General features: G+C 36.9%; 1 protein-coding gene across 11 annotated transcripts; it reads left to right on the top strand.

Annotated features, from left to right (window-relative positions):
* Positions 1-26,463, top strand: Cabyr (calcium binding tyrosine phosphorylation regulated). 11 transcript variants are annotated; one of them, XM_013360221.4, is made up of 6 exons: positions 2-107; positions 2,122-2,294; positions 2,396-2,449; positions 21,898-22,233; positions 25,042-25,645; positions 26,376-26,463. In XM_013360221.4, coding segments are annotated over exons 2-6 (1,143 nt in total). In that variant the 5' UTR covers positions 2-107; positions 2,122-2,146; the 3' UTR covers positions 26,377-26,463. The 11 variants fall into 11 exon arrangements, with proteins under 11 accessions (XP_077886369.1, XP_040130248.1, XP_013215675.1 ...); XM_078030239.1 differs by lacking the exons at positions 2-107; positions 26,376-26,463 and adding exons at positions 123-425; positions 1,279-1,350 and having other exon boundaries at positions 21,898-23,010; positions 25,042-25,177; XM_078030238.1 differs by lacking the exons at positions 2-107; positions 26,376-26,463 and adding exons at positions 123-425; positions 1,279-1,416 and having other exon boundaries at positions 21,898-23,010; positions 25,042-25,177.
* The last annotated feature ends 97 nt before the right edge of the window (positions 26,464-26,560 follow it).

Genomic DNA, 26,560 nt, shown 5'->3' with positions numbered 1-26,560 from the left:
TTGACGTCTCCAGGGTTATAAAAGCCCCGCCCAGGTCGGTTTTTCACAGGAGCCGCCGGCGAGGGGGCAACGAGGAAGCTCGCCCGAGCTTAGCCGGAAAGAGGAAGGTGGGGCGAGTTTGTGCCCCGGAGGCAGTTAGGCGTTCTGGGAATCTCGTGTGATGGCGGAGTTGGACCTGCCCTGTAGTGTCTGGGAAGGCCGAGGGTTCCCAGAGTGGGAGGTCCTCGCCCACACCTGCGTGGGCGGCGGCGGAACGGCTACCCGTGTGTGGCCGAGCTGCGGGTGTCGGCTGGGCGGCCGCCTACCTTAACAAGTCGCCGGCTGAGAAGTCGGCACGCCGCGTCTCGCACGATTCACTGCCGACTCCCCTCCCCCACCCCCCTCGAACACCACCCCAACTGCAAAACAAGCTGCTCCCAGCTGAGGTCTTAGAGGGAGTGTGTGTGTGCCTTTTACGTTTTCTGTACTTCTGAGGTCCCCACACCCCAGCTAGAGTGCCTTCGTTTTCTTGACAATTATTTTTGAAAGACATTTGAGTAGAAATATAAACAGTCCTCTGTATCTATTTTACCCGTTGGTGTGGCCATGCTGGTGCCACCGTTATTTCTCAACTTCCTCAGGACAGTTTGTACAGGACTGCCTTGTAGGACGTTCCCAAACGTGGCAGTTTTTTCAAAGATGGTTTAATTTAGTAAAGCTCCCAATGAATGATATTCTGATAGTATATTTTCTTTAAGTATATATATATATATATTTCCTCAAAGAGTTTGCTTAGGCAGATAGAATGGTTTTGTCCTGACTTTTGGGGAGATGAAATGTTGCTTTTAAATATTCAGCGTTTTGCTATGACACATTAGTTGCTTTTTATTAAAAGTTATCCCCTTGTATAATTGCCATAACTAAACTGTGCCACTTAACCCCATGAAACTTATTACTCTGTACTGTGCAGTTAAGGACATTATAGTCATACTATTCTGCTTTTTATAAGGACCCAGGGGAGAAATTTTTCATAGGTTTCTGTCCAGAACAGCTGTGATTCTTCCAAGCAGCAGATTTGTTTTTTGACTTCAGGACAGTGGAATCATTTAACCACTTGTTTTCTATTTGGTGATGGCTGTTTGGTAGCCCAAGAACCGATTTTATATATTTCTGTCAAAAAATGAAGGACCAATGGCTTGCATTGGAATGCTAACCTTGTGCAGTATTTTCACTTTGTTTTTCCTACCACGGTTTTCCCCTTACCACTGAATGAATTTAATTTTCTTATGTATTTGTTAGCCTTCATGAACAGTATTTTAGAATGAGACAGAACCTACACACTGACAATCTCTGCGCTTCTGAGAATTACAGGTTAGACTATGCAATACCCTCAGAAAATCAGGAGATTGACAATCTCTGCGCTTCTGAGAATTACAGGCTAGACTATGCAATACCCTCAGAAAATCAGGAGAAGGGGGAAGATAGGAAGAAATTAGGAGAATAAAAGGAGCATATGGAGGGGGAGGTGCATATAATAGTGGATGGCCCAGCACCTCAGAACATTTTTACCTACTCTGATTAATAGTAAAAAAATTAAAGGAAAAATGTGAGCAATTTGATGATATATTTACATAAGTGAGCAAGTCATTTTCTTGTAGAAACAGTTTTGTCCAACAAAGTCAGTGTTTTTGTGCATGTTTGGAATAGACACAGATGTTTAATTTATCTTTCTTGAAATTTAACTTTATAAATTTAAATGTTAATTCCCAAAATATTTGCTGGGTTTCACAGAAGCAGGTTTTGTTTTCTTGGTTTGTTTTTTTGTTGTTGTTTTTAATATCATCCTGTGAGTACTGGATTTAATAGTACTGGGTTGCTCACCTTATATAGTAAGCTATTAGTAGTTATTAGTAGGGTTTTAGGTATTTTTTTTTTCTATCAAGAATTAGCCCATTTTACTAGAATAAATACCTGGAGATAGAACTAAATTTTAATTTCAATAGAAGATTTGTTCTCAGAAACTATGGTTAACTCATAAGAAATATTTTAATAAACTGTGTTTAAGACTTTGTTTTTCTACATTATAGTTGAGATTAGTAAAAATTCCTGTGTTATAAGACTATTTGTTTCTCTTTATTATAGTTGAGATTACAGACATCCTGCCAGAATGCTTTCTTCAAAGCCCAGACTTGTCGTACCCTATGGCCTCAAGACTCTACTCGAGGGAGTTAGCAGAGCTGTTCTCAAAACCAAACCATCAAACATCACCCAGTTTGCAGCGATTTATTTTAAAGAACTTATTGTATTTAGAGAAGGTTTGTTATTGCTTTAGATCATATATTTGTTGCTTTTAAGAAGCATTTTAAATTGGGAAGTTTATGTACCTGTATTTGATTTCCTGTATTTATTCCTTCAGGGAATAATTCTCTGGATATAAAAGATCTGGTTAAACAATTTCATCAGCTTAAAGGTAAGTGCCATAAGTGATAGTTTTAATAATGTTTATTATAAGTTACTCTATAATTGCTAAATACATTCATATTTAAGATTGATGCCATCAGATGGTTTCCTTCTAAATCATATTAATGTTTTATTTGTAAATAATAACACTGAAGCTTTGTTTTTATTAACTCAGTGTTTTTATTTTTTAAAAAAATAAAACTCGGGGAATGGCATTTTAGATAATTCTAAATATTGTTGGGGAAAAAAGGAAAAACATCTTGGCAAATCGTTTGGCAAGACGATGTACATGAATGCCTAGGACAGTATGTACAAACTATGACTCAGACCCATCTTTAGGGGGAATATAATGGAGATGAAGAAAATTGCATCTGAGAGCAGTGAAGGCTTAATTTTAGTGAGACATTTTTCTTCGTAGTTATATAGGTTGAGCATCCCTAATTCAAAAATCCCAAACCCCCCAAAAACTCCAAAATCCACTGGAGCACTGATACAACACAATACTCAAGGATTTTCAGATTTGAGGGAATTTTGAGTTTAACATTTTTGGAGTAGGTATGCTCAACTAAAAAAGTCTATGTAAATATCCCCCAAATCCAAAATACTCTGAAATCTGAAACACATTGGGTTCCAGGCATTTCAGATAAAGTATACTCGTAAAACTGGAAAATCTTTGTTAAAAAGTTAATCTACCATTAAAAAACAAACAAACAAAAAACCCCTTATGGTTACTTATAGTCCAGTCTGGAAGACAGGAATCAATTAGATATCTCTGACCATATTTTCTGTTCCAAGAGTCTCTAGGTATGGATAGATGAATTTTCAACAATAGTGGTCTTCTCCATATCTCAGACACTGACATGGTGGCGTATAACTGCTTAGAAGAAAGTTGTGCTTTATGTTTTTATTTTTAAATGTCTATCTCATATGAACATGACAGCATGAGATTGAGTTGACAGAGGAGCAATGAAAAGGCATTTTTTAGAATGAAAATTTGAGAAGATAATTATAAGCAAAAGGAGATTTAATGATCAAATTCCAAGGACAAAGGGTACATATCTAAAAGAATGGTGAGGCAAAGCCAGTATGGGAAATAAATAATTCTTACTATATTCAAGAATGGCAAGGCAAAGCCAGTGTGGAAAATAAATAATTCTTACTATCTTACCTTTTCTCTATGATCATTCAAAACATTTTTGAATGATCATAGAGAAAAGGTAAGATTCTGTGAGTTATCAACCACTTTTATACTGTCACATTTGTGAGGTTAATAGATAACATGATATTAGGGAGAAATTAGGAGTAAGACATAGGAATTGTAAAAATCATTGGATCTTCTATGAAAGAGATATCCAAAACAGAAAGCAAAATTTAAGAATAGCAACAGCATTTGTAGAGGCAGAGAATGAAGTGCCTTTGTTCAGGAATATTTTATTGTCTAGTCTGGCTGCTTCCCTGATGGCACTCTCAGCTCACCATGTTAAACAGGTTGGAGACTTGCTTACCATCAGCAGCATATATAGACAAGTGTAAGAACATTAACTACCTTTCCCTTCCCCATGAGCTTGGTTTCCTGGGTAATTAGGTTATTATTGTCTTTGTATTTGTGTTTTCTATACAAGGAACTGAATTTCAGAGTATTGGGAGTGTGCAGGCTTTCTATGTTTAAGAATGGTGATTAAAGTCAGTGAATTTTTAAGGTGGAAGGTACCTGGTAGCTTTTGAGTTGAATTTGTTAACTGAGGATTTATTCACCAATTCAGTTTAGCAGATAGACTAAACAAATGTGGACTCTGGTTTAGGTAGGTTAATCTGTGAATCTCAGAATTAAAAATTAACAGACTAACAAAATTAATAGAACAGCTATACTTTTGATGTAAGTATGGGGTAAGAAATACTACTGCTTTTCTCTTCAGCTAACTAAAGATATCAAGAAGGTAAACATAGCATACAGAAATTCTAAAAGCTATCTCACAGTAGGATTATAGAGACATTGCTCTTTAGGCAGTAGAATAGGGATGGGAGGGTAACATGAAGGGATGATCAAGAAATAGTTCCATGTTTCTGGTTAATTAGTTTGGTTCACTTGTCTTCTATTGTCATCTCAAATGGTTTCTTAGTGGACAAACAGTACACAGTAACAAAGGTAATATCATAGAGACTGCATGGGTCCACCTTCATCCAGAAAAGTATTACTCTTGGCTGAAGAGAGACTATAAGGAGATATATACAGGCACCTTAAGTTTCCCACATAGTAGCACATTTTCTCTCTTGAGTGACAAGCTCCTATTTTCTGGCTGCTTTCATTCCCCAACTGCTGTTCCTGTGGAAACGCTGAGAAAATTTGGCTTCATGGTTGTTCAGTTCTTTACAATAAAAATGCAGGTGTAACAGATGGCACCTTCTCTTTCATTCAAGTAGAACTTTCCTTGTGGATCCTAGTTTTAAATGTGGAGGCAGTACCTGTAATACCCTATATGCTCTAATGGTCCCAAGGATGGAGGCTCTCCTAGACTTTCAGTGACTTGTTAAGATATGGAATGAACCATTCTTTGTTAGAACTTAGTGATGTAGGTAAGAACTAACTGCTGTCCCTAGTGCATTGGTGTCCTCTCTCAGCTTTAAGATATTAGAAGCATGTGTTTCATAAGAGTGCTCAGTGAGGATGTCATGTTCTCCAAAGTTATTCCCAAACTGGTGAGTTTGCTGCCCAGCAGCTTTACTATGTGCTGCCCATGCATAGAAACCATGAAGATAAGAATATCCTGTACATATCTTTTGTTTTAGTGGACCTTTCATTCTGAAATATTTCCTAGAAAAACCACCATTTGTGGTAGACCTCATCATAGAACCAGAAATGTTTACTTATCTCCCCAATGGCTTCAAAATTTCACATTCAGGTGATAGAGGAAGGGAGGAGAGAGAGAAAAAAAAAAAACAGACCTGGAGAAAACTGCTTTCACTTTTTCGTTGCTCATTTTACCCCCCAGAGCTTAGTGTCTTTTGGATGGTCCCTAACTCTGTCAACCATCATTGTGGCATTTCACCCACATATCCATCCCATTGCCAAAGTAGTTCATGCTGTGAAATTCTTTTTTGGATCCTCCCTTTGTTTTGACTGAAGTTTGATTAAATAGATCTCACTAAATCAGTGTCAGTGAAAGACCCCCCCCCCAATTTCTCAATCTTCTAATCCAAATCATCAATTGATGATATTTAAAACTTAGGTAAATTTTTTAAAACAAGAGTCATCCCTTAAATTCCACTACTTAGTATTTGCTAGGAAAAGAAAAAATAAAGGGGCAGGAGCTCAGGCCCCGCCCAGATCCACCCACACTGACATAGTGGGATTCAGGACCAGGGTAGGTCTGAGTTCACTACTCACCCCACCTGGGAGCCTCATCTTAACTGACTTCCATCTTGGGACACTGCAGACATCGCCATAGCCTTCCCCACACAGTAGCTCCTACCTTTCGACAACAGGGTCAAGAAGCAGCTGCATCTCAGAGCAGACATCCCAAAGACCATGTAAGGCCCATCCTTTTAGCTCTACTTCTGTAAGACATTGTATCCATCTTGGGTCACCTCCACTATTACCTCAAGTTCCCTTGGCTATTGCTGCCACCACCTTTAGTTGCAGTAGCATACATTGAGGGACACCAATAGAGTCTGGAAGTCCACCATCAAGGTGAGGTACAGACAATCTGCACAGGTACTACAAGAACATAGCGTAAAAACTGTAATATCTCAGATCCACACTGAAAGAAAGGAAGACACATAGACAACATTAAAAAACAAGGAAGGAAAGTGCCCCAAACAAACCAAGATACTACAATAACAGAACCCATGAACAGAGAAGTTGATGAAATGTCAGAGAAGGAGTTCAGAAAGCTCATAATTAAAATGATCTATGAATTAAAGAATGACCTAAATGAGCAAATACAAGCAAAATTGATCACTCCAATGATAAGAGAAGCAAATACAGGTAGTTAAAGATTACTTCAAGAAAGAGAAAGAGACTCTGGAAAAAAAAAGTCAGAAGTCCTTGAAATGAAGGAAATAATAAACCAAATAAAAAAACTCAATAGAAAGCATAACCAAAAGACTAGATCACTTTGAAGAAAGAATGTCACATAATGAAGAACAATGTATACAATCTGGAAAATAAAGTTGACCACATAGTGAAGATAGTAAGAAACCATGAACAGAAGATCTAAGAATTATGGGACAGCATCAAAAGACCAAATTTAAGAGTTATTGGGAAAGAGGAAGGCACAGTTTCAAACCATAAGAATGCACAATCTCTTCAATGAGATAATATCAGAAAATTTCCCAAGCATGAAGAATGAATTGGAAAACCAAATACAAGAGGCTTACAGGACACCAAATATACAAAATTACAACAGATCTACACCAAAGCACATTATATTGAAAATGCCTAGCATACAGAATAAGGATAGAATCTTAAAAGCCACGAGAGAGAAGAATCAGATAACATATAGGGTGAGACCCTTTCATGTATCGGCAGATTTTTCAACCCAGACCCTCAAAGCCAGGAGATTATGGAACAACATATACGAAGCTCTGAAAGAGAATGGATGCCAACCAAGAATCTCATATCCAGAAAAATTCAATTTTAGATTTGATGATGAAATAAAAACCTTCCATGATAAACAAAAGTAAAATAATTTAAAACTAGAAAGCCTACATTATAGAATATCCTCAGCAAAATATTCCATGAAGAGGAAATGAAAAACAATGAGAAAATCAGCAGAGGGAAATATTATACTATAGGAAAAATAATAAGAGGAGAAACCAAGTCACATTAAATACCAAAAATAAACAAAAATGGCTGGGAATACAAATCATGTCTCAATAATAACCCTGAATGTTAATGGCTTAAACTCACCAATCAAAAGACATAGATTAGTAGATTGGATTAAATAAATAAAGACGCAACAATATGCTGCCTCCAAGAGACTCATTTCATAGGAAAAGACATCCATACGACTGAAGGTGAAAGAATGGGGAAAATCATAACACTCACATGGAATGTGGAAGCAAGCAGGGGTTTCCATCCTCATATCACATAAAGTAAACTTCAAGCTAAAGTTAATCAAAAGGGATAAAAAAGGACACCACATATTGCTCAAGGGAACCATACACCAACAAGACTTAATTATAAATATTGACCCAAACAATGGAGCATCTATGTTTATCAAACAAACTCTTAAGTACAAAAGTCAAATAGACCACAACACAATAATTTTGGGTGACTTTAACACACCTCTTTCATCACTAGATAGATCTTCCAAACAAAAGCTGAACAAAAAAACTATTAGAACTCAATAATACAATCAATAACTTAAATTTAACTGACATATAGAATATTTCATCCTTCAATGAGAGAATATACTTTCTTCTCAGCAGCACATGGTTCCTTCTTTAAAATAGACCATATACTATGACACAAAGCAACTCTTAGCAAATATAAAAAAGTAGAGATACTACCCTGCATTCTATCAGATCATAATGGAATGAAATTAGGAATCAATGATAAAATAAGATAAAATCAATGATAAATAAGATAATAAAATAATATTAATAAAAATTAAAATTAAAATAAAAAATAATAAAATAATAAAGATAAAATCAATGATAAAATAAGAAATAAAAACTACTCCAATATCTGGAGACCAAATAATATGCTACTAAATGAACAGTGGGCTGCAGAAGACATCAAGGAGGAGATTAAAAAATTTTTAGAGGTGAATGAGAACACAGATACAACATTGAAATCTGTTGAAACAACTATAAAGTTCATTGCATGGAGTCCATTCCTCAAAAGAAGAAAAAGTCAACAGATACTTAACATTACATCTCAAAGCCCTAGAAAAAGAACAAAAGCAAAACATCAAAAGCAGTAGAAGAGAGGAAACAATTAAAATCAGAGCTGAAATCAATGAAATTGAAACAAAAGAAACAATTGAAAAAATTGACAGAACAAAAAGTTGGTTCTTTGAAAAAATAAATAAAAATGAGACCCTTAGCCATGCTAATGAAGAGAAGGAGGGAGAAAACTCAAATTACTAACATACATGATGAAAAAGGAAATATCACAACAGACACTTCAGAAATACAGAAGATAATTAGAAATTATTTTGAAAACTTGTACTCCAACAAAATAAAAAATATTGAAGGCATCGACAAATTTCTAGAGTCATATGATTTGCCTAAATTGAATCAGGATGATAAACACAATTTAAACAGATCAAATTTAAGCAATGAAATAGAAGACACTATCAGAAGCCTACCAGCCAAGAAAAGCCCAGGACTGGATGGATACCCAGCCAAGTTCTACAAGACTTTTAAAGAACTAATACCAATACTCTTTCATTTATTTCAGGAGATAGAAAAAGGAGGAGCACTTCCAAACTCATTCTATGAGACCAATATCACCCTGATTCCAAACCAGGCAAAAACACATCAAAAAGAGTAAACTTCAGACCAACATCTCTAATGAACATAGATGCAAAAATTCTCAATAAAATTCTGACAAATCAATTACAAAAACACACCAAAAAGATAGTACACTATGATCAAGTTGGGGATACATGGTTAGTTCAACATACCGAAATCAATAAATGTAATTCATCACATCAATCAACTTAAAGAACCATATGATTATCTCAATAGATGCAGAAAAAGCATTTGACAAAATACAGCACCCCTTCATGTTAAAACACTAGAAAAACTGGGGGTAACAGGAACATATCTAAACATCATAAAAGCTATCTATGCTAATCTCCAGCCCAATATCATTCTAAATGGACAAAAATTGAAACATTCCCTCTAAAAACTGGAACAAGTTAGGGATGCTGTCTTTCACCACTTCTATTTAATATAGTTCTTGAAACACTGGCCAGAGTAATTAGACAGATGAAAGAAAGAGATATAGATAGATAAAGAACTTAAATTAGCATTTTCCGATGATAGTAATTCTATATCTAGAAGACCCAAAAAATTCCACCAGAAAACCTCTAGAACTAGCAAAGTAGCAGGATACAAAATCCACACCCATAAATCAAAGGCATTTCTATATATCAGTGACAAATCCTCTGAAAGGGAAACGAGGAAAACTACCCCATTTACAATAGCATTTAAAAAAATAAAATACTTAGAAATCAACAAAAGAGGTGAAAGACCTCTACAATGGAAACTATAGAACACTAAAGAAAGAAATTAAAGAAGACTTTAGAAGATGGAAAGATCTAAATTGTTCTTGGATAGGAAGAATAAATATTGTCAAAGTGACCATACTACCAAAAGCACTATACAGACTTAATGCAATTCCAAATGACATTTCAAAATCCCAATGACATTCCTCATAGAAATAGAAAAAAACAATCATGAAATTCATCTGTAAAAAGAAGAGCCCCAGAATTGCTAAAGCATTCCTTAGCAAGAAGACTGAAGCAGGTGGCATCACTATAGCAGACCTTAAACTATACTACAGAGCAATAGTAACAAAAGCAGCATGGTATTGGCACCAAAATAGACTTGTAGACCAATGGTTCAGAATAGACGACATAGAGACTAACATGCATAATTACAGTTATATTTGACAAAGGCACCAAAAATGTACATTGTAGAAAAGATAGCCTCTTCAACAAATGGTGCTGGGAAAATTGGAAATCCATATGCAACAAAATGAAATTAAACACCACCTATCTCTCACCATGCACAAAATGTAATTTAAAATGGATCAAGGACATAGGAATTAAACTAGATGCACTGCATCATGTTGGATTAGGCCCCAGCTTCCTTAATAAGACTCCTATAGTGCAAGAATTAATATCAAGAATCAATAAATGGGATGGATTCAAACTCAAAAGCTTCTTTTCAGCAAAAGAAACAATCAAGGAGGTGAATAGAGAGCCTAGTAATTGGGAAGAGATTCTTACTACATGCACGTCAGAGCACTGATCTCTAGATTGGGGGGGGGGGAGGAATACGGGAGGAAGGGGGCATAGGTTTGGGAAGGATGGTTGGATGCAATTGGTCATCATTATCCTAAGTACATGTATGAAGACGCAAAGGATATGACTGTACTTTGTGTACAACCAGAGATATGAAAAATTGTGCTCAATATGTGTAATATGAATTGTAATGCATTCTGTTGTCATACATAACAAATTAAAATTTAAAAAGACAAAAAAGAATAAAGGGATGGAATTATTAGTTACTGGTTCTAGGCACTTAGAAATTTTGCTAAAGAAAAATACGAGGCTTGGGAGTTTCTAAAGAAATTGATGGAGTTAGAAGTTGTACTTATATCTTCTTGGTAGCATGGTTCATGTTCTTTATAGAGTAACATTCTGGGGTCCCTCTCAAAAAATCCAAGTTTTCAACTGAAGGAGTAATGGGAGAAGAATTTGAGCTCCTTTCCCTACAATATTTTCAACTATTTATTTTACTTCTTTTTCCATTGTTGCCATCTTTTGTGGAATCTGAAACCTAGAAGTTACTAATTCTGACTTCTTGCCACTAGTGAAGAGGGCACTAGTTTAGATTTCAGACATCTCACCACCTCTTAACACTTCTCATCCCGCTAAGCCTAACTGTATCTAGCTCCTCCCAGTGTCAGAGGTAAGAACAGAGCTTAGCATCCACAAGGCCCTAGGTTCAATCTCCAGCACAACAGCAACAAAAAAGAGAGAAAGGGGAGGCGGGGAGAAGAACTAGTCCACCTGGACCCCTCAAGTTGCTTTGTTAACTTTTCTAACTTATTCTTGACTTGATAATATGATAGTAATTATGGTCATGAACTTCTGCCAATCATTCGGCCTAGTTTCAATTGCTATGAAGCACCATAATAATTTAAGTTTTCTATTGAGCTATTTTTTTAGGTTAAGTATTAATAATATCGAGTTTAATTCTTATGCCAGATTCTATTGTATGCCTTATTTTGTGTAGTTGGTTACACATACTGGTACATACTGGTATCTATCTATTTATAATTAAAGAAAGAATGTATCTATTCTAGATATGTATGTATATATATATATATATATATATATATATATATATATATATATATATATAATGTATCTATTCTAATTTTAATGGGATCTCATACTATTCTGCTACATGCTGAGGCATTTTTTCAAGTACATCTATCCTGATTCCCTAAACAGGGATAGGCACTGTGCCAGAATGACCCTTTTATTTTTTGAAGTCTTATTTGCCTAGGCAGGGTAGTGATAATTTGTACCAAGTAAGAATTTCATTAAGCTTAGAAAAAGCTTTATCATTTGGAATGATAATGACTTAGGTCATTCATGCTTTTCTGTTGTGGTAAGATTAATTAGTTGGGATTAGTTTAAAGAAAGCCAAATAAATCATTGAACAAATGGTATAGCCAAGAAGTGGAGTCTGGCCAGACATGGTGGTGCATGCCTGTAATCCCAGTGACTTGGGAGGCTAAGGCAGAAGGATCGTGATTTCAAACCCAGCCTCAGCAACTTAGCAAGGCCCTAAGCAACTGAACAAGAATCCTGTCTCTAATAAAATATAAAAATGGGCTGAGGATGTTGTTCAGTGGTTAAGCACCTCTGGGTTCAACCCCTGGTACAAAAAAAAAAAAAAAGAATCAGAGTCTGAGTGTTACTCTAGGGTCCACAAAAGTGGGGTCAGGATTGGACGTGGGTTGGGAAGCAGAAATGACCAACCAGAAAAGCTGGAACAGGAAACCATGTAGCCAAGATGAGGTCAGAAATACCAGAAGACAGAGCCAAAATATGAGAAAAAAATCTTGGTTTTTAGCTTTATAAGCTGGGTGTATAGTTCTGTCATCCATAAACTGATAGTTTCCTATTGTCTATAAAATTCAAATTCTTCAATGTGATAGGGATATTTAAAAAATATCAGCATGCTTTAATTTCAGATAGCTCCTAGTTATTCTTGTTTGCTTTCTTGATCTTTATGCATTGAAGAATTTGTTTACTTTAGAGGAAAAGTAAATACAACTTGGAGTAATGAAGTCATTACTCACTATTGAGTCTCCCAGGTTCATAGTGAGCAAGATAATACTTGGAATTTTGCAGGAGCCTGATTTTGTTGAGAGAAGATTTTCTTGAAACAACCAAAGCTGAGTTTTAAGAGCCAAAAGCTACCAAAATCAAAATTTTACTTTATATATGCCATAGAGAGGAGGAAAGGAGGCAGGCTAGATAAGGTTGAGTCCTACTGTAAAGGAATGGCAATGGAAATTCCTTTTTGTCAATGGGGGTTGTACTGAGATATGGGTAGAGCCTAAAATCTGTTAGCCAAGATAGAAAGTAGGCATGAAGGAGATAGAAGAATCTCTGATCAGAAATCTCTAAAACTCCAGCAGAAGGCTTATTCTTTTCTGGGTGCTGTCTGGAAGAAAGTGTGCCTCTGTGGCACTGCATTCAGCATGACATGATACATCCAGCCATCTACTCTATTATGTATCAGACATTCCATAAACATTTGAAAATTGCATTGGAGCAATAATTAGAAGTAAGTAATTCTCTGGACCTGATATAGTACTACTGGTTTCCTGTAGCCTGGGCATGGCTTTAACTGAATCCAGATATTTTTGCATTGTCCTAATGACTAGTATGGATCAGAATCAGGATCTGAAAGGCAAAGTGAGCAGAGGATAGTAATATTCAAGCTCAGAATAAAGTACCTGTCAGCTAGATCTTAGATGTTACAGAGGATCAAATTAAGAAGGGGATCTATCAGTCTTTCAGAAGTAAGCAAACATGGCACACTTTCTAATTGAGCAGTGACTATATGGTCAGAGACCCACACCCAGAGACCAGAGGTACACCTCTATCAGAGGTGATTGAGAACCTGAAGAAAAAACATGTGGCTCAGACCTAGAGCATACCCCAGCACTCACAGTGCATCTTTAGAAGTGGGGAGAACCTTTGCCAAAGGCATGATAACCCCCAAGTGACTCAATATGTTAATTAAAAGACTTTTAAATTCGGGACAAATGAAACAAATTTCCTTGCATGTATCAGTTTGTCAGAGCTCTAATTAAAAAAAGATTAGGTAAATTCTAATTCACTGGAAAATGAGCATTTCAATGCAAGATAAAATCAGTTAAAATAAAGATGCGCTTTCTGGGCACATCTAAGTCATAGTGTATATATACATTTTGATTGTTGTACAAGAGAATGGCAAGCAAACTTTTCTGTGATCTGAGTCTTGTTATCTTTCTCACCTCATATCTTCATAGATCTTATGACACTATTTGAAAATGCAAATTAATTTTAAATTATTTAATTTTGGATTCTCATTTCTTTTCCCTCCCTTTTCTTCTTTTAAATCCTATGCATTGTTAAAGTCCAGTTCATTATTTCATTTAACAGATATTTAAATTCCTGATGATTGCCACATGCTATGCTAGGTGAAATTTAATAGAGGAGAGATTTTAGTATCAGCTATGATGGAGTAGTGACATTGGGCTTTCCCTCCTATGATAAGCAACCATAATGGCTGGTTAAATATAAAACTAAGTCCAGTGCTTGGATTCTTGGGAGAAGGAAATCACAGAAATTGAGCTCCCATATTCACCCTGGGTTTTTTCCTGAAGGAAGTTTTCAAATTCTTGTGCAGGAAAATAGAGCCCAAGTAACATGGAGAATTCTTGTCTGGGAAGAGAAATAGAATGGGAAATTTTGGAGTTCCATTGTGCAACCCCAAATTTAAATACAGGGTACCAGAGAAATCTCTCCCAAGAAAAATACCTTCATATTTTTTGTCCAATTCCTGAGCTGTTCATGTGTGAAATAAGGCTTGAGGAGAAAGGGTTGTTGAAGACTGGAAGTTGAGTAGAGATTTCAGAACTAGTAGGATGTCTGGAGAGGCTTTGAGATTGGATTTAGCCAAAATGAAGAAACTTCTGTGAAACACTGGTAGTTCAGTTGAGACCTAGAAAGATCATACCCTGTTGAGATTGGATTTAGCCAAAATGAAGAGACTTCTGTGAAACACTGGTAGTTCAGTTGAGACCTAGAAAGATCATACCCTGTGAATAATAACATTGTGCTAGGAGTTAGAACAAAGCTGAAATATACACACTTTAACAAAATCTAAATCTCCAGAATATCAAATTTACCTGTCATAAGAAAATAACTTAATCAGAGCCTCTATAACATGCCATTTATAATTTCTAGCATACAATTAAAAATTACTAGACATTCAAAGAAGCAGAAGGAAATGACTAGTAAAGAGATAACATGAAACACTAGAAGAGGAAATAGAGGATCCAAATAACTGCATTAGGTCCAACAAGATGATTAATGTTTTAATAGAAAAATGAATGAAAAGATGGAGAATGTCAACAGAATTAGAATCTACAAAGTAAGAAAATAATGGTTATACCATATTGCAAACTAAAAACTTACTGGATGTATTCACTAGCAGAAGACAGAATTGGGAAACTAAAAAACAGGCCAATAGACAACCAAATTAACGCAAAAAGAGAAAAACAATGGGACAGAGTATAAAAGACATATGGGACACTGAAAAAGATCTAAAATATGTAACTGGATAAGAAAAAAGTAAATGGAAAAGAAGGACTATTTGAAAAAATAAAGGCTGATAAATCTGATTGAAAGATCAGCTTACAGATTAAGTAGTTTGGTTGAACTCACAGCAGGATAAATTCAAAGAAAGCAACAATTAAGTACCTTATAGTCAAACTGGTGAAAAATACAGAATTGTGATCAGTCAAGGTAAAAGGGTACATTACTTTCAGGGGAACAAGAAGACAAAGACTTCATGTCTTAATGAAGACTATAGCAGCCAACAGATAACAGAATGATAACTTTAAAGTGCTGAAAACTTAAAGCAAAACAAAACTGCTGAAATGTGACTATATTCCCAGTGAAGTTATCCTTTAAAAAATGAAAGCAAAGACATTCTCAAATCAGACAAACTGAGAAGGCCATCAGATCTGCTCTATAAACTTTTATAGAAGTTTATGATCAAATAAGGAATACAAGGAAAGTTCCTAAATCTGGTAATGTGTATGCACAAAAGACTTATAGGAAACATTATATTTAGTAGTGAATATTGAATGATTTTCCTTCAAGATTGGGGATAGGACAAAGATGTCTTATATCATCATTTTTTTTAACCTTGGATACTGTAGGTTCTAGCCAATGAAATAAGGAAAACAAACCAAAAAAGATACATGAAGAAGTAAAATTATTCACCAGTGACATAAAATTATGATAATAGATGATGCAAAATAAAATAATTCCTCTCTTCCTGATAACTATTCTTTTCCTACAGAGAAGAGGGTATACAGGACACAGCCCAAATTTTTATACAGTTGATTAAAACAAAACAGATGCATTATCTTCTTATCTTAAATATTAAGAAAACCAACAAGTACCAGTGAGAAAAAATGGTATTACCAAAGTCACAGACTAAAAACAGACATGATATCTTAAAAGGATACCCAACACTGTCATGTTTCAGTTGGGAAAACTTTCAGTTGCATGTATCTGATGACTAAATAATAGTGACTTTATGAAAGCAAGCTATCTGGAATTGATGTTAATTTCTGCTGCTAATATGATAGGGCATCATAACTGTACACTAATTATAATGGTCTATCATTCTTAGCATATTTTACTTGTTCCCTTATGCTACTGCTCTAGGTGTTAAGCCCAAGTTTACACGAGAAAAGAGAAAGTAGTTGTACCAGTGATATTTGTTTCTTTCATTAAGAAAGGAAAATATTTGCAAGCCTTCTAGCAGAATTGTCAAGGGAGGCTGATAAAAGGTTCTAGTAAGGGAGATCAGAATTGACAGGGCTAGTTTAGACCTGCATTATAGGGGCTACATTGACATCTTGGACAGGGCAGTTGTGTAGGAATGTCCCACGTGTTGTGAGACATCTAGCATCCTTTGGTCTTGGCTTTTAAAATACATAATGCCTCTCAGGCATTAAGACAACTAAAAATGCTCCCTTTACCTTCATAAATACTTTTTAAGGAAAGGTGATACTAATATAGCTTTAGGACCTCTTTATCATTAGTGGTTTATCATCTGGGGCTGGGTACATTGCTGCTTCAAACATAGCTAGGATGATATTAGAGAGAACAATAATTTGCCTAAAAATGTAATTGGGAGAGATGAGGTGTGGGTAAAATGTGTGAGTGTGATGAGAAGATAGATTTATGAAAGAATGACAGGGGAAGAGGAAGGAAGGGGATAACCTTAAATAGATGTAGAGAAGGAAGGGGAAGGAACAAACCACAGAGATGCCAAACTGCTTTTGGTGTTGTTCCACATGGCCCACATAAGTTTGATGGTATAGTTGGAGAACCATCAAGAAAGAAAAGGCAAAGAGGGATGGTTTGGGAAATTGCTTAGGATATGCTAATGGCTATTTTCCCCAAAACTGGCCTTTTCATTTCCTGCGGACCAAAGTTACTAGTGCCTTTACTCCTGTCCCTTATTTCCAAAGTTGAACAAAAAAATAACCTAAAAGTGTACCTTGGGTGTATTTCAGTCACTACACTGACTATATGTCATATCATCTGCTTATGTACCTCTATCCTTAGTCAGACTGGGCTCTTTAGAAAGTCTTTGATTCCTCAGTATCTTTCACATAGTAGAAAAGCAGTTAATGATTGCTGAATGAATAATGAGTAGAAGGAAAAGGAAAGGAAGGAGAGAAGAGAAGCTATCCACTTTTTAAATTCATATCCCTTTTTTTCTGAATTCCAATCAGCTCAGCACACTATTATTGGAACACTCTTATTAAATTCTTAGCATCTTTGATCCCGATACCATATATACTCCAAATTCTTGACTTTAAGCCCTCTATTATTGTGATCTCCGGTCTTTATGATGTACCCTCTCCTATCTCCTGATACACCCTGTTGCTGCTTCTCTCTGGTCTTTTGACTCCTTCTGATTTTCCTTTTAGTGCCAGAATATGCTTTTTTCCTTCATGTTTCCCTTAAATGTCCACATGAGTTCTACCTATTCCAAGAAACACTATATCCTTGAATTTGACCTATCTTACTTATTAGTTCCATGGAAAATCAGGATTCAGAAGAATTTAAATCAATTTTATTATCATATTAAAAGAACTTCTTACAAAGAGAAATGCCTTTAATTATGTTCCTAATTCTGTCTCTGCAGTATTTTCTTTTTTGAGAATCAGATTACTGAAGTAAGTGGGTTATCTTCATCAGATTGATAAAATCAACTACAGCAAACCTAGTACACTACTTTAAGAAATAATCTATAATTTCAGAGTTACAAGTCAGCAGTTGTTAGGCTTATTAAACAGACTTTTAAAACACTGGAGAAAAACTCTTTATCCTTCTTAAGCAGATATTAGCAATGTAGATTTACATATTATACATGATAACTAGTGTGTTTATATTGAAATATATTTTTTCATGTAATCTAAACCAAAATAAATGGTTAATAGAGTGCTTTGCATTTTCAAGAACATTATGAATTTTAAGCCATTTGGTCTCACTTTTTAAAAAAATTAAGTGTGTCTATTCAAAAGCTTCTATGATCTATATATTATATTTGTGTAGTGAAGTGTATAAATATGTATATATCTATGAAGAAGAAAAAACATTATGCTTCCTTCCACCGTTAAGGAAGCTGCCAACCTAATTTTAATCAAAGGTGAATTAAAGATACTTGATTTATAATTTTTGATTTGACATCATCTTTTAAAAACTTTTAACTGGGTGTTGACTTCTTTCTTCCCCCATTTAAATGTGATTTATAGGCTGTAGATCCCTGTCAGGTACATCATTTCATTTAGCCTCCACAAAAACACAGTAATTTCAGAATTATGCTCATTTGACAGTTGAGGTGTCTGAAGTTCTGATTTTGACCATGCAGCTATTAAACCACAGAGCCAGCATACAAACCTGTATCTTCTTATGCAGTTTTTTATTGTGAAAAAGTTACGAGGGGAAGGGGGGGGACACAGTCAGATTCCCTGATAAAGTATTAATGATTCATAATTTATATGCTTTATTTTTCTGGAATGGTTGCTATTTCATAGAGGAGACTTCTGTAGAGAGAATAGTCATTCTAATATTTTAAAATTAAATTATTCTAATTATTAATCTCCTAGATACAGGTATTTAGAGACATTTAAAAAAGTTCAAGTGGGCCTATTATACAGGTTCTGTGCAAATGTTTTAGGGATTGCTATAATTGAATTCATAGGCTGATTCGGTTTTTAACCCTTCTGGTAAATAAACCGATGATTGGGGAGTTTAAGACCTTATGGGGGAAAATAAGGAGGTCACTCTAGTCAGGAATCAGGTTGGGTTTTGCTTCATCTTCACTGTATTGCAGGCATCCAACTCGTCCAGCAGAGGGCTGCATGCCCTTGGGCAGAGATGCCAGAGAATTTCTCAACCTCTATGCTTCTCCCTGGGCTTTCAGCCTTATCTACTAGCTGCCACACAGGTCTCTCCAGGCTGTAGGCTCCTCTCCTTACTCAATGCTGGTGTGCTAAGTGGTACAGGAGGTTCCTTATTGTTTCTACCCCCTCAAGCCTAGCTGGCCTTGCCAGGTGGGGTTTTCCCAGTGTTCCTGCTCAATGATCCCTGTGCAACTAAACTCTTGCATCATTGGTCTGCCTTGGGCTAATATTTCTGGTCTCTGCCTCAAGAATAGGAGACTTCTCCCTGGCCTTCTGCTGTGCCTCCATATATCACAGGAGGCTTGCAGAAAAGTATATGTGAGCAAGTGTGACACCCCTTGAGTTTTAGTGTCTTAAATTATTCCTCGGAAGTAATTCCTAGGCTTTTACCAGTTTGTTTGGATTTTAACTGATACTCACCAGCTAGTATGATGGCAGCCTCATCTTTCTGGACCCTGCCACAGCTTGAAACAGTTTTTGTGTCTCTTCCCTTTTTGGAGGGGCTGGTTGCTCTTTGGAAATCAGGTTACTTGGTTATCTTATGACTCTATTTGTCATTTGCACAGAACCTGTATAATGTACTGTTTTTGCAGGACACAGTATCTGGAAAGGCCCACTTGAACTTTTTTATATGTCCCTAAATATCTGTATCTAGGAGATTAATAATTAGAATAATTTAATTTTAAAATATTAGAATGACTATTCTCTCTATAGAAGTCTCCTTTATGAAATAGCAACCATTCCAGAAAAATAAAGCATATTAATTATGAATCATTAATAGTTTATCAGGGAATCTGATTGTGTCCCCCCCTCCCCTCATAACTTTTTCACAATAAAAAACTGCATAAGAAGATACAGGTTTGTATGCTGGCTCTGATTGCCTCAAAAAAATTTAAGATTTTGTTATTAATCTGGCTTTTTCAACCACCCCACCTCCTTTTTTCTCCTGGTACTGGTGATTGAACCCTATGGTACTCTACCACAGAACTATACCCCAGCCCATTTTATTTTTTGAGACAGATCTTGCTAAGTTGCTGAGGCTGGCCTTGAGTTTGTGATCCTTCTGCCTCAGCCTCCTAGAAGTCACCAGGATTACAGTGCTTAGTTTATCTGGCTTTTTCTTCTTGTTCTGATGGGAGTGATATTTTTTAAAGCTTTCCATATAGTAAGCATAAGAGTAACTCTCTCAAAGTCAGATTTATTAAAATAAGATTTTCTCTGAACTTCCAAGATCTTTATTATAGTACCATTGCTAGATACTTGTATTTCTTTACCTGTAATATTTGTGTATGTATTATCTTGTGTAGTAAGTTATGGTGCCTTGTCTTGATCTTCATCCTTCGAGGTGCTGCAGTCTCTTACATGTAATACAAGCGTTCAGTCATGTACCAGTAGGTAAAAGGTGTAAGAAGAGGGTAGGCATAACCCACTTGAATCAAATGTATGAAATATGATATGTCAAGAGCACTGTAATGTTTTGAACAAACAATAAAAAAATAAAATATAGAGAAATGTCAAAAAAAGAGGGTAGGTAAGTTCTGAGGAGATGAATGGTTAAGAAAAAAAGGTCATTGTTCTAAGCAGAGGTAGGTTAAGAGTAGACATGGCTTTTTTTTTTTTTTGAAACTTTTCTTTGGCATGTGACCATTTTGTGTGGTATCCATGTCCAGAATTAGACACCTTGATTGAATATACAAGAAAGCAGTAGCAATATGAAGGGAGACACCGCAGGGCACTATACTTTGGCAAACAGCTGAACCTATGAAAACATCTCTACAAAGAGTTTCAACTTGAACCAAACATAATCTTGTGAAGCAAATTATACTTTTTCTGTACATTTCATTATATTAGAGAAATACTTCTCCAAGAGAAAATCCTCATCAAGCAGATGTGGAAACTTCCAGTAACAAACAACTGAGGTGCTTAAACAGGTGTGTGGGTGATAAACATAATCTTAAAGCAATTTTTTCACCTCCAGTCCAGGACTTCCTGTGTCATCAGTTATCCTGTCTTTCTAGGTCTTTTCCTTAGGCCTGACAGTTCATTGAGTTCTGAGAACTGGAGGGTTCTTATTTCCTTTTGTCTGGATCTGTATGGTTTTAGCTGCATGAGATCATCTCTCATCAGCAAGTACTACCATTTTTAGGTAGAATATATGCCATTTCCTTATGTAAAAAATCCTCCAGTCCCCAGTTCACTAATTCATCAATAATCCATTAAGGTCCCAGGTTTTCAATTCTGTGAATATTTCAATGAAATTGACCCAGGTGCAATAGAATGAAAAATCATAACTAAGAGCCTTTTTTGTATATCCTTTGTATATTTCATGTGTATGAAATATTTTCTAATGTTCTAATCATTTGCCTATTTTCTCAAGCCAATAAAACTCTAAAAACATTTCAAAGTAATCATAAGTGGTATACTTGTTGCTTAATTTAAGTTTTCCATAGGTATTCCACATGGGGGATGCTGGAACAAAAAGGGTCAGGTTAAATTTTGAATCTTAATAATTTTACATTCAGGAATGCCTCTATTCATATGATAGCATCTGTGTCATTACTAAGTTATGACAACTGGACAATTTATTTCCCAAACTGGTCTTTTGCTTTTTCCTTTCCCCAGCTTTGTGTGCAACTTTGGCTCAGGAGTTTATTCCATGGAGATTTTTTTCAGCATCCTTATTTCTAGGAAAGAATTATAATTTTTTTCCCCAAGAATGCTGACCAGCTTATAGTGGTATGATTATAGTTTCACCACTGTGCTATTTAGGGTCACTTATTTCTAAGGATATTATTTCTAAGGATATGATGATCGAAAGGTCTCAAGGGGATAAGGACAGGAAAATTTCATCCCTCCACATTAAATCACAGATGTTAGAAAATAAAGCATAAATCTTATGTATAAACATTTGAATACTCAACCTATCATTGCTTTCTTTATAATACTTCCTTTGGAATATATGCTGATTAACCCATCTGACTGTTATTATTTAGTAGAGAAGTGGTCAGAAGGAGTGACACAGGAGAAGAAATCAGAACCAGAACGAACACCTGTAGTTTCCCAAGAACCTACACGGATGGAAAAATCCACGGACACAGAGGAGGATAATATATCTGCACCACAGTTTAGCAACAAGACCACCCAGTTTCCATCAATTAATACTGAGTGCCCACAGACTGAGGGGACAAGCGAAGCAGTTCGTGGTCCTTCTTCCAAACCAGTCACCCCCAAGACTACCACTCCACCCTCATCACCATCTCCAGCAGCTGTCTCAGCAGAGTTTGCCTATGTCCCAGCTGACCCAGCTCAGTTTGCCACTCAGATGTTAGGTAATGTTTCATCTATTCATTCTGATCAATCTGAAATTTTAATGGTGGACGTGGCAACAAGTATGCCTGTTCTTAACAAGGTACTGAAGTCAGAGATTGCTGAAGAAGTCGTGGGGACTGCTCCTCCGGAGTGTTCTGGAGAGCCAGTACAGGTAGATGAGGACTATGAGGCTGAACTACCAACGGCTTTCTCAATCCCCTTGCAGGCTGAACAACATCCTCCTGCTTATGATCAAGCTCCTAAGGTCCCTTTACAGGCTGATGATCGGGTTACAACAGCCCTTCGTATATCATCTATATATAACAATCAGCCTGTCGCTGAAGGAATTATCTATGTTGAGCAAATACCAGAACATATAGTTATCCCTTTTACTGATCAAGTTGCTTGTCTGAAAGGAAATGGGCAATTACCATCAGTTAGTCCCAAACCTGTGCAGTTGAAGGAGGATGAAAATTTTGACTCCTCAATAAATATGGAGGCAGAAGCTACCTTTCTGCTCTCCGACAGCTATTTGGAAGGTTACCCTAAGGGACCTGCAGAATCCCTGGATGCAGAGGGCTTTATCAAAATAGGCACTGAACAATCTCTGCATGTTGAAGTGGAGATCACTTCCAGAGACTTTGGGCAGCAGACGTCACTGGAGAACTTGCCCTCGGGGTACACTGCAGAAGTGTAAGAAATCTAGTGGCCCCTTCCCTCGTATTCCAGAAGGTCTTACTCAGCCAGAAACCGAACTCGAGGGGGAAGCAGTACCTGAACAGGTTTGATGAGGCCAGGTAAGAAAATCAGATGCTTACATATTTACACATTGCGTTTCAGGTGACATCTGTATCACAAGAAACCATCTAGGTAGGCTCCCTGCAGATTGGTCACAGGCTTTATTTTCGGTAGGGTTTTAAATGCCAAACCTACCTAAAGGCTTTGCTGTGTTTGAGATTTTACTTTTATGAGATGAGTGATTTTTAATGCAACATCCTTAAAGTTTGGTCATCCAGTAATTTTGTGTCCTTTTGGAAACATGTTGTGAACATCAGAACCTGTTAGATACAAAAATATATTTACGCCACCAGAATAATATTATTGCAAAACTGCAATTTGGGGTGTTGGTTTGAAATTTCTCACTTGTGAATGTAAAATCAAACTGCAGCATTGCATTTACATGGGTTGTGGCATTTAAAACATGCAAGAAATGGTGGTGTGTTTGATTCTGCTTTCGCACCGAGAGCTCTGCAACAGGTCTGGGTGCTGGGTCTGGAGCTTCCTGCAGCTGAAGGAGCAGCTTCATAGCTGGATGGGGAGAGGAAAGGTTAGGTCGAACTTCTGTCACACATGAGAGCAGGAAGGTAGCAACAGCGGGAAGGATGGCCAGGCACTGCAGCAATAGTAGACTCAGTTCCCGTGACTGGTTTATTTCAACCAGTTCACCCAGACCAGTGCCAAATTGAAGCTTTCATAGCTCCTGAACTGCCACCTATGTTTTCTTGTGACAGACGTGATATGACCTCCATCTCAATAATGGCATTTATTCTGCCACCTTTCTGCCCCATCTGGAAACTTTCAGAGGCTCTTCTCTCTGGAGCAATGGAAGGATGCACATGAGCCAGTCTCCCCATCCCTTTTGCAGAAACTCTCAGCTCTTGACTGACTTGAGTCAGAAAAATAAGGGTTACCAAAGCAGGTGTTTAGCAAAGGTCAATTCTGTCTGGCTGTGTGACAGGGATTCAGAACAGCTGAAAAGGCAGAGGGCAAGACTGGAAGTGTAGCCTGTGGTGCTGGCATTATTCTTGTGACTTAAGCACAGCTTCAAACCTTGTCACTGTTTTCTAAAGTAAAACAGTTGTCCTGAGCGCTAAAAAAACATAGATTGAGTTCTCCAATTCTCTCCCACTTAAAAAAAACTGAAAACTTGGCTTGTTACATATATTTTAATAAGCTTGAAGATCAGTTTAAAGTATCTGATGCTGACAAAACCCATCAGCTTAATCATGTGCATTGTGGTCTTTTCTGGGGCAAGTAAAGAAGGCTGCACCAGGAACAGATGGCCCAGAGTTCAAAAGGTAAACTTGGCACATCTGGAAAAGTGAAACTCTCCTCTACAAGGAACTTGTTTCCCCAAGGTCCCATCTTCTGGGATTCAGCTTTCCAAAACAGCACTGTCGTCTTCATTAGGCAAGTCACACTTGGCATTACAGATTGTTACGAGTCAATAAATGGCATTCCTAGACCTGTTCTTAAAGAACCCCTGTTGGACCAACCAGTCCTTCATTGCCACCTAGGGTCTCTGGTACAGCCTTGCCTAAAAAAGAGCTCTCTGAGGTTCTGAGTCCTAGATTATATGATGATTTATGTGTGGCAGGAGATATTGGATTAAGTGATCAAAATGAAATATTGTGACTTATTCAGGAAAGAAAAAAAAATCACTATGCAGATGCATTAACACTCTTCCCTACCCAAAGGCTGTTGAGTCAGTTTTACTGACTCTTTACTCTGAGGACTCAATAAAAGCTATGACTATAGTTTCAGAATCTGGAAACAGCAACTTAGAATGAAACTGCTGCTTTAGCCACAACTCTAGTGTCCCTGCCACTTGGTATCACAACACTGTCGTCCTTCTTTTCCAACTGTACTGAAAGGCTCTTTTCTTTCACATTACCAGACACTATAGCCCTCTCTATAGCACGCTTTATGGCACATATTAATTAGCTATTTGTTTATATTTTAAAAAAAGATTTATAAAGACATTACTGTGCATAGCGCCTGATACAGAGACCAAAAGTTTAATGCCTGCAAATTTTTTTTTTTTATAGCACTAGCAACAAGCGAAGCAGGACAACCACCACCATATTCTAACATGTGGACCCTTTACTGTCTAACTGATATGAATCAACAAAGTCGCCCATCACCGCCACCAGCACCTGGGCCTTTTCCCCAAGCAACCCTCTATTTATCTAATCCTAAGGATCCACAGTTTCTGCAGAATCCACCGCAAGTTACTTCTCCAACTTATGTGATGATGGAGGACACCAAGAAGACCAGTGCCCCACCTTTTATTTTAGTAGGCTCAAATGTTCAGGAAGCACAGGATTGGAAACCTCTTCCTGGACATGCTGTTGTCTCACAGTCAGATGGCATGAAGAGATATGCTGCAGTACAAGTACCCATTGCTATTCCTGCAGATCAGAAATTCCAGAAACATACCCTAAATCCCCCAAATGCTAGTCCTCCTTCAAGTGGAAAAGATGTCCCCAGACCACAAAGCCCAGTTTTTCTTTCTGTTGCTTTCCCAGTAGAAGATGTAGCTAAAAAAGGTACAGGATCTGGTGACAAACGTTCTCCCTTTGGAAGTTATGGTATTGCTGGAGAGATTACTGTGACTACTGCCCATGTTCGCAGAGCAGAAACTAAAAACTGGTAGGTAAATTTCCCTACCATAATATGTGGGCCTTAACACTAGAGTTTCCAGCATTCTGTTGACCTAGAGATTGAGATTCTTAAACTGAATTGATACATGAGTTGGGCTTGGCATGGTGGTCCAGACCTTGTAATCCAGACCTTGTAATCCTGACTACTCAGGAAACTGAGGTAGGAGGATCACAAGTTTGAGGCCACTCTGGAAAAAAAAAAAATGGTGTACCACCATGTAGTTGTCTCCAGCTGCCTCAACCACTGCTTATTAGTAAATGCCCAACACATGAACCATTGGGTTGGAATTTTTTTTTAAAGGACAAGATAAACCTAGTTGGTATGTTTTAGAGACAAGATGAGTTCAGAGAAGTGCTGATCAGTACCCCCCTTAAGAGAGAGAGAGGCTGGAGACACTGAACAGCTAAGAGACAACGAGACAGGTCTTCACATTAAGCTCAGGTTAAATGAAAAATTGATTTGTAAAAACAGTCTTGTTCTTTTCATTTAACCTGAACTTAATGTGAAGACCTATGTAACCCCTCCTCCCTGATGTGTGAGCAAAACCTAGAACCTATACCTTAAGGAGACAGAAATGTTGGGTCCCCTATGTCAGTGTGACTGTTTTTTACCATGAAATGCTAAGAGATGGAAAAGCACAGGTATTGGTTAGTTAAGAGCTTAGTAACACAGCAGGAGAGCAGACCTTACAATTAAATGTTTACATTATCCCTGACAGATGCCGAAAATGACGCTGTTTTGAGTCAACGTTCAAGGTGGAGTCTGCCACCAAGCGTTATATCAATAAACTTCCTGCAAGCATTAAACCTTGTATTCACATTTTTTACTCTTTTGCAACTCTTACAGGTCCAACAGGCATTCCATATTCACAAAAACAACAACACCTCTCTTAATATAGCACTC

Source organism: Ictidomys tridecemlineatus, chromosome 13 (genome assembly GCF_052094955.1).
Source record: "Ictidomys tridecemlineatus isolate mIctTri1 chromosome 13, mIctTri1.hap1, whole genome shotgun sequence".
NCBI lineage: Eukaryota > Metazoa > Chordata > Mammalia > Rodentia > Sciuridae > Ictidomys > Ictidomys tridecemlineatus.
The sequence above is the reverse complement of the archived record's forward strand: the minus strand, read 5'-3'. Positions and strand labels throughout refer to the sequence as shown.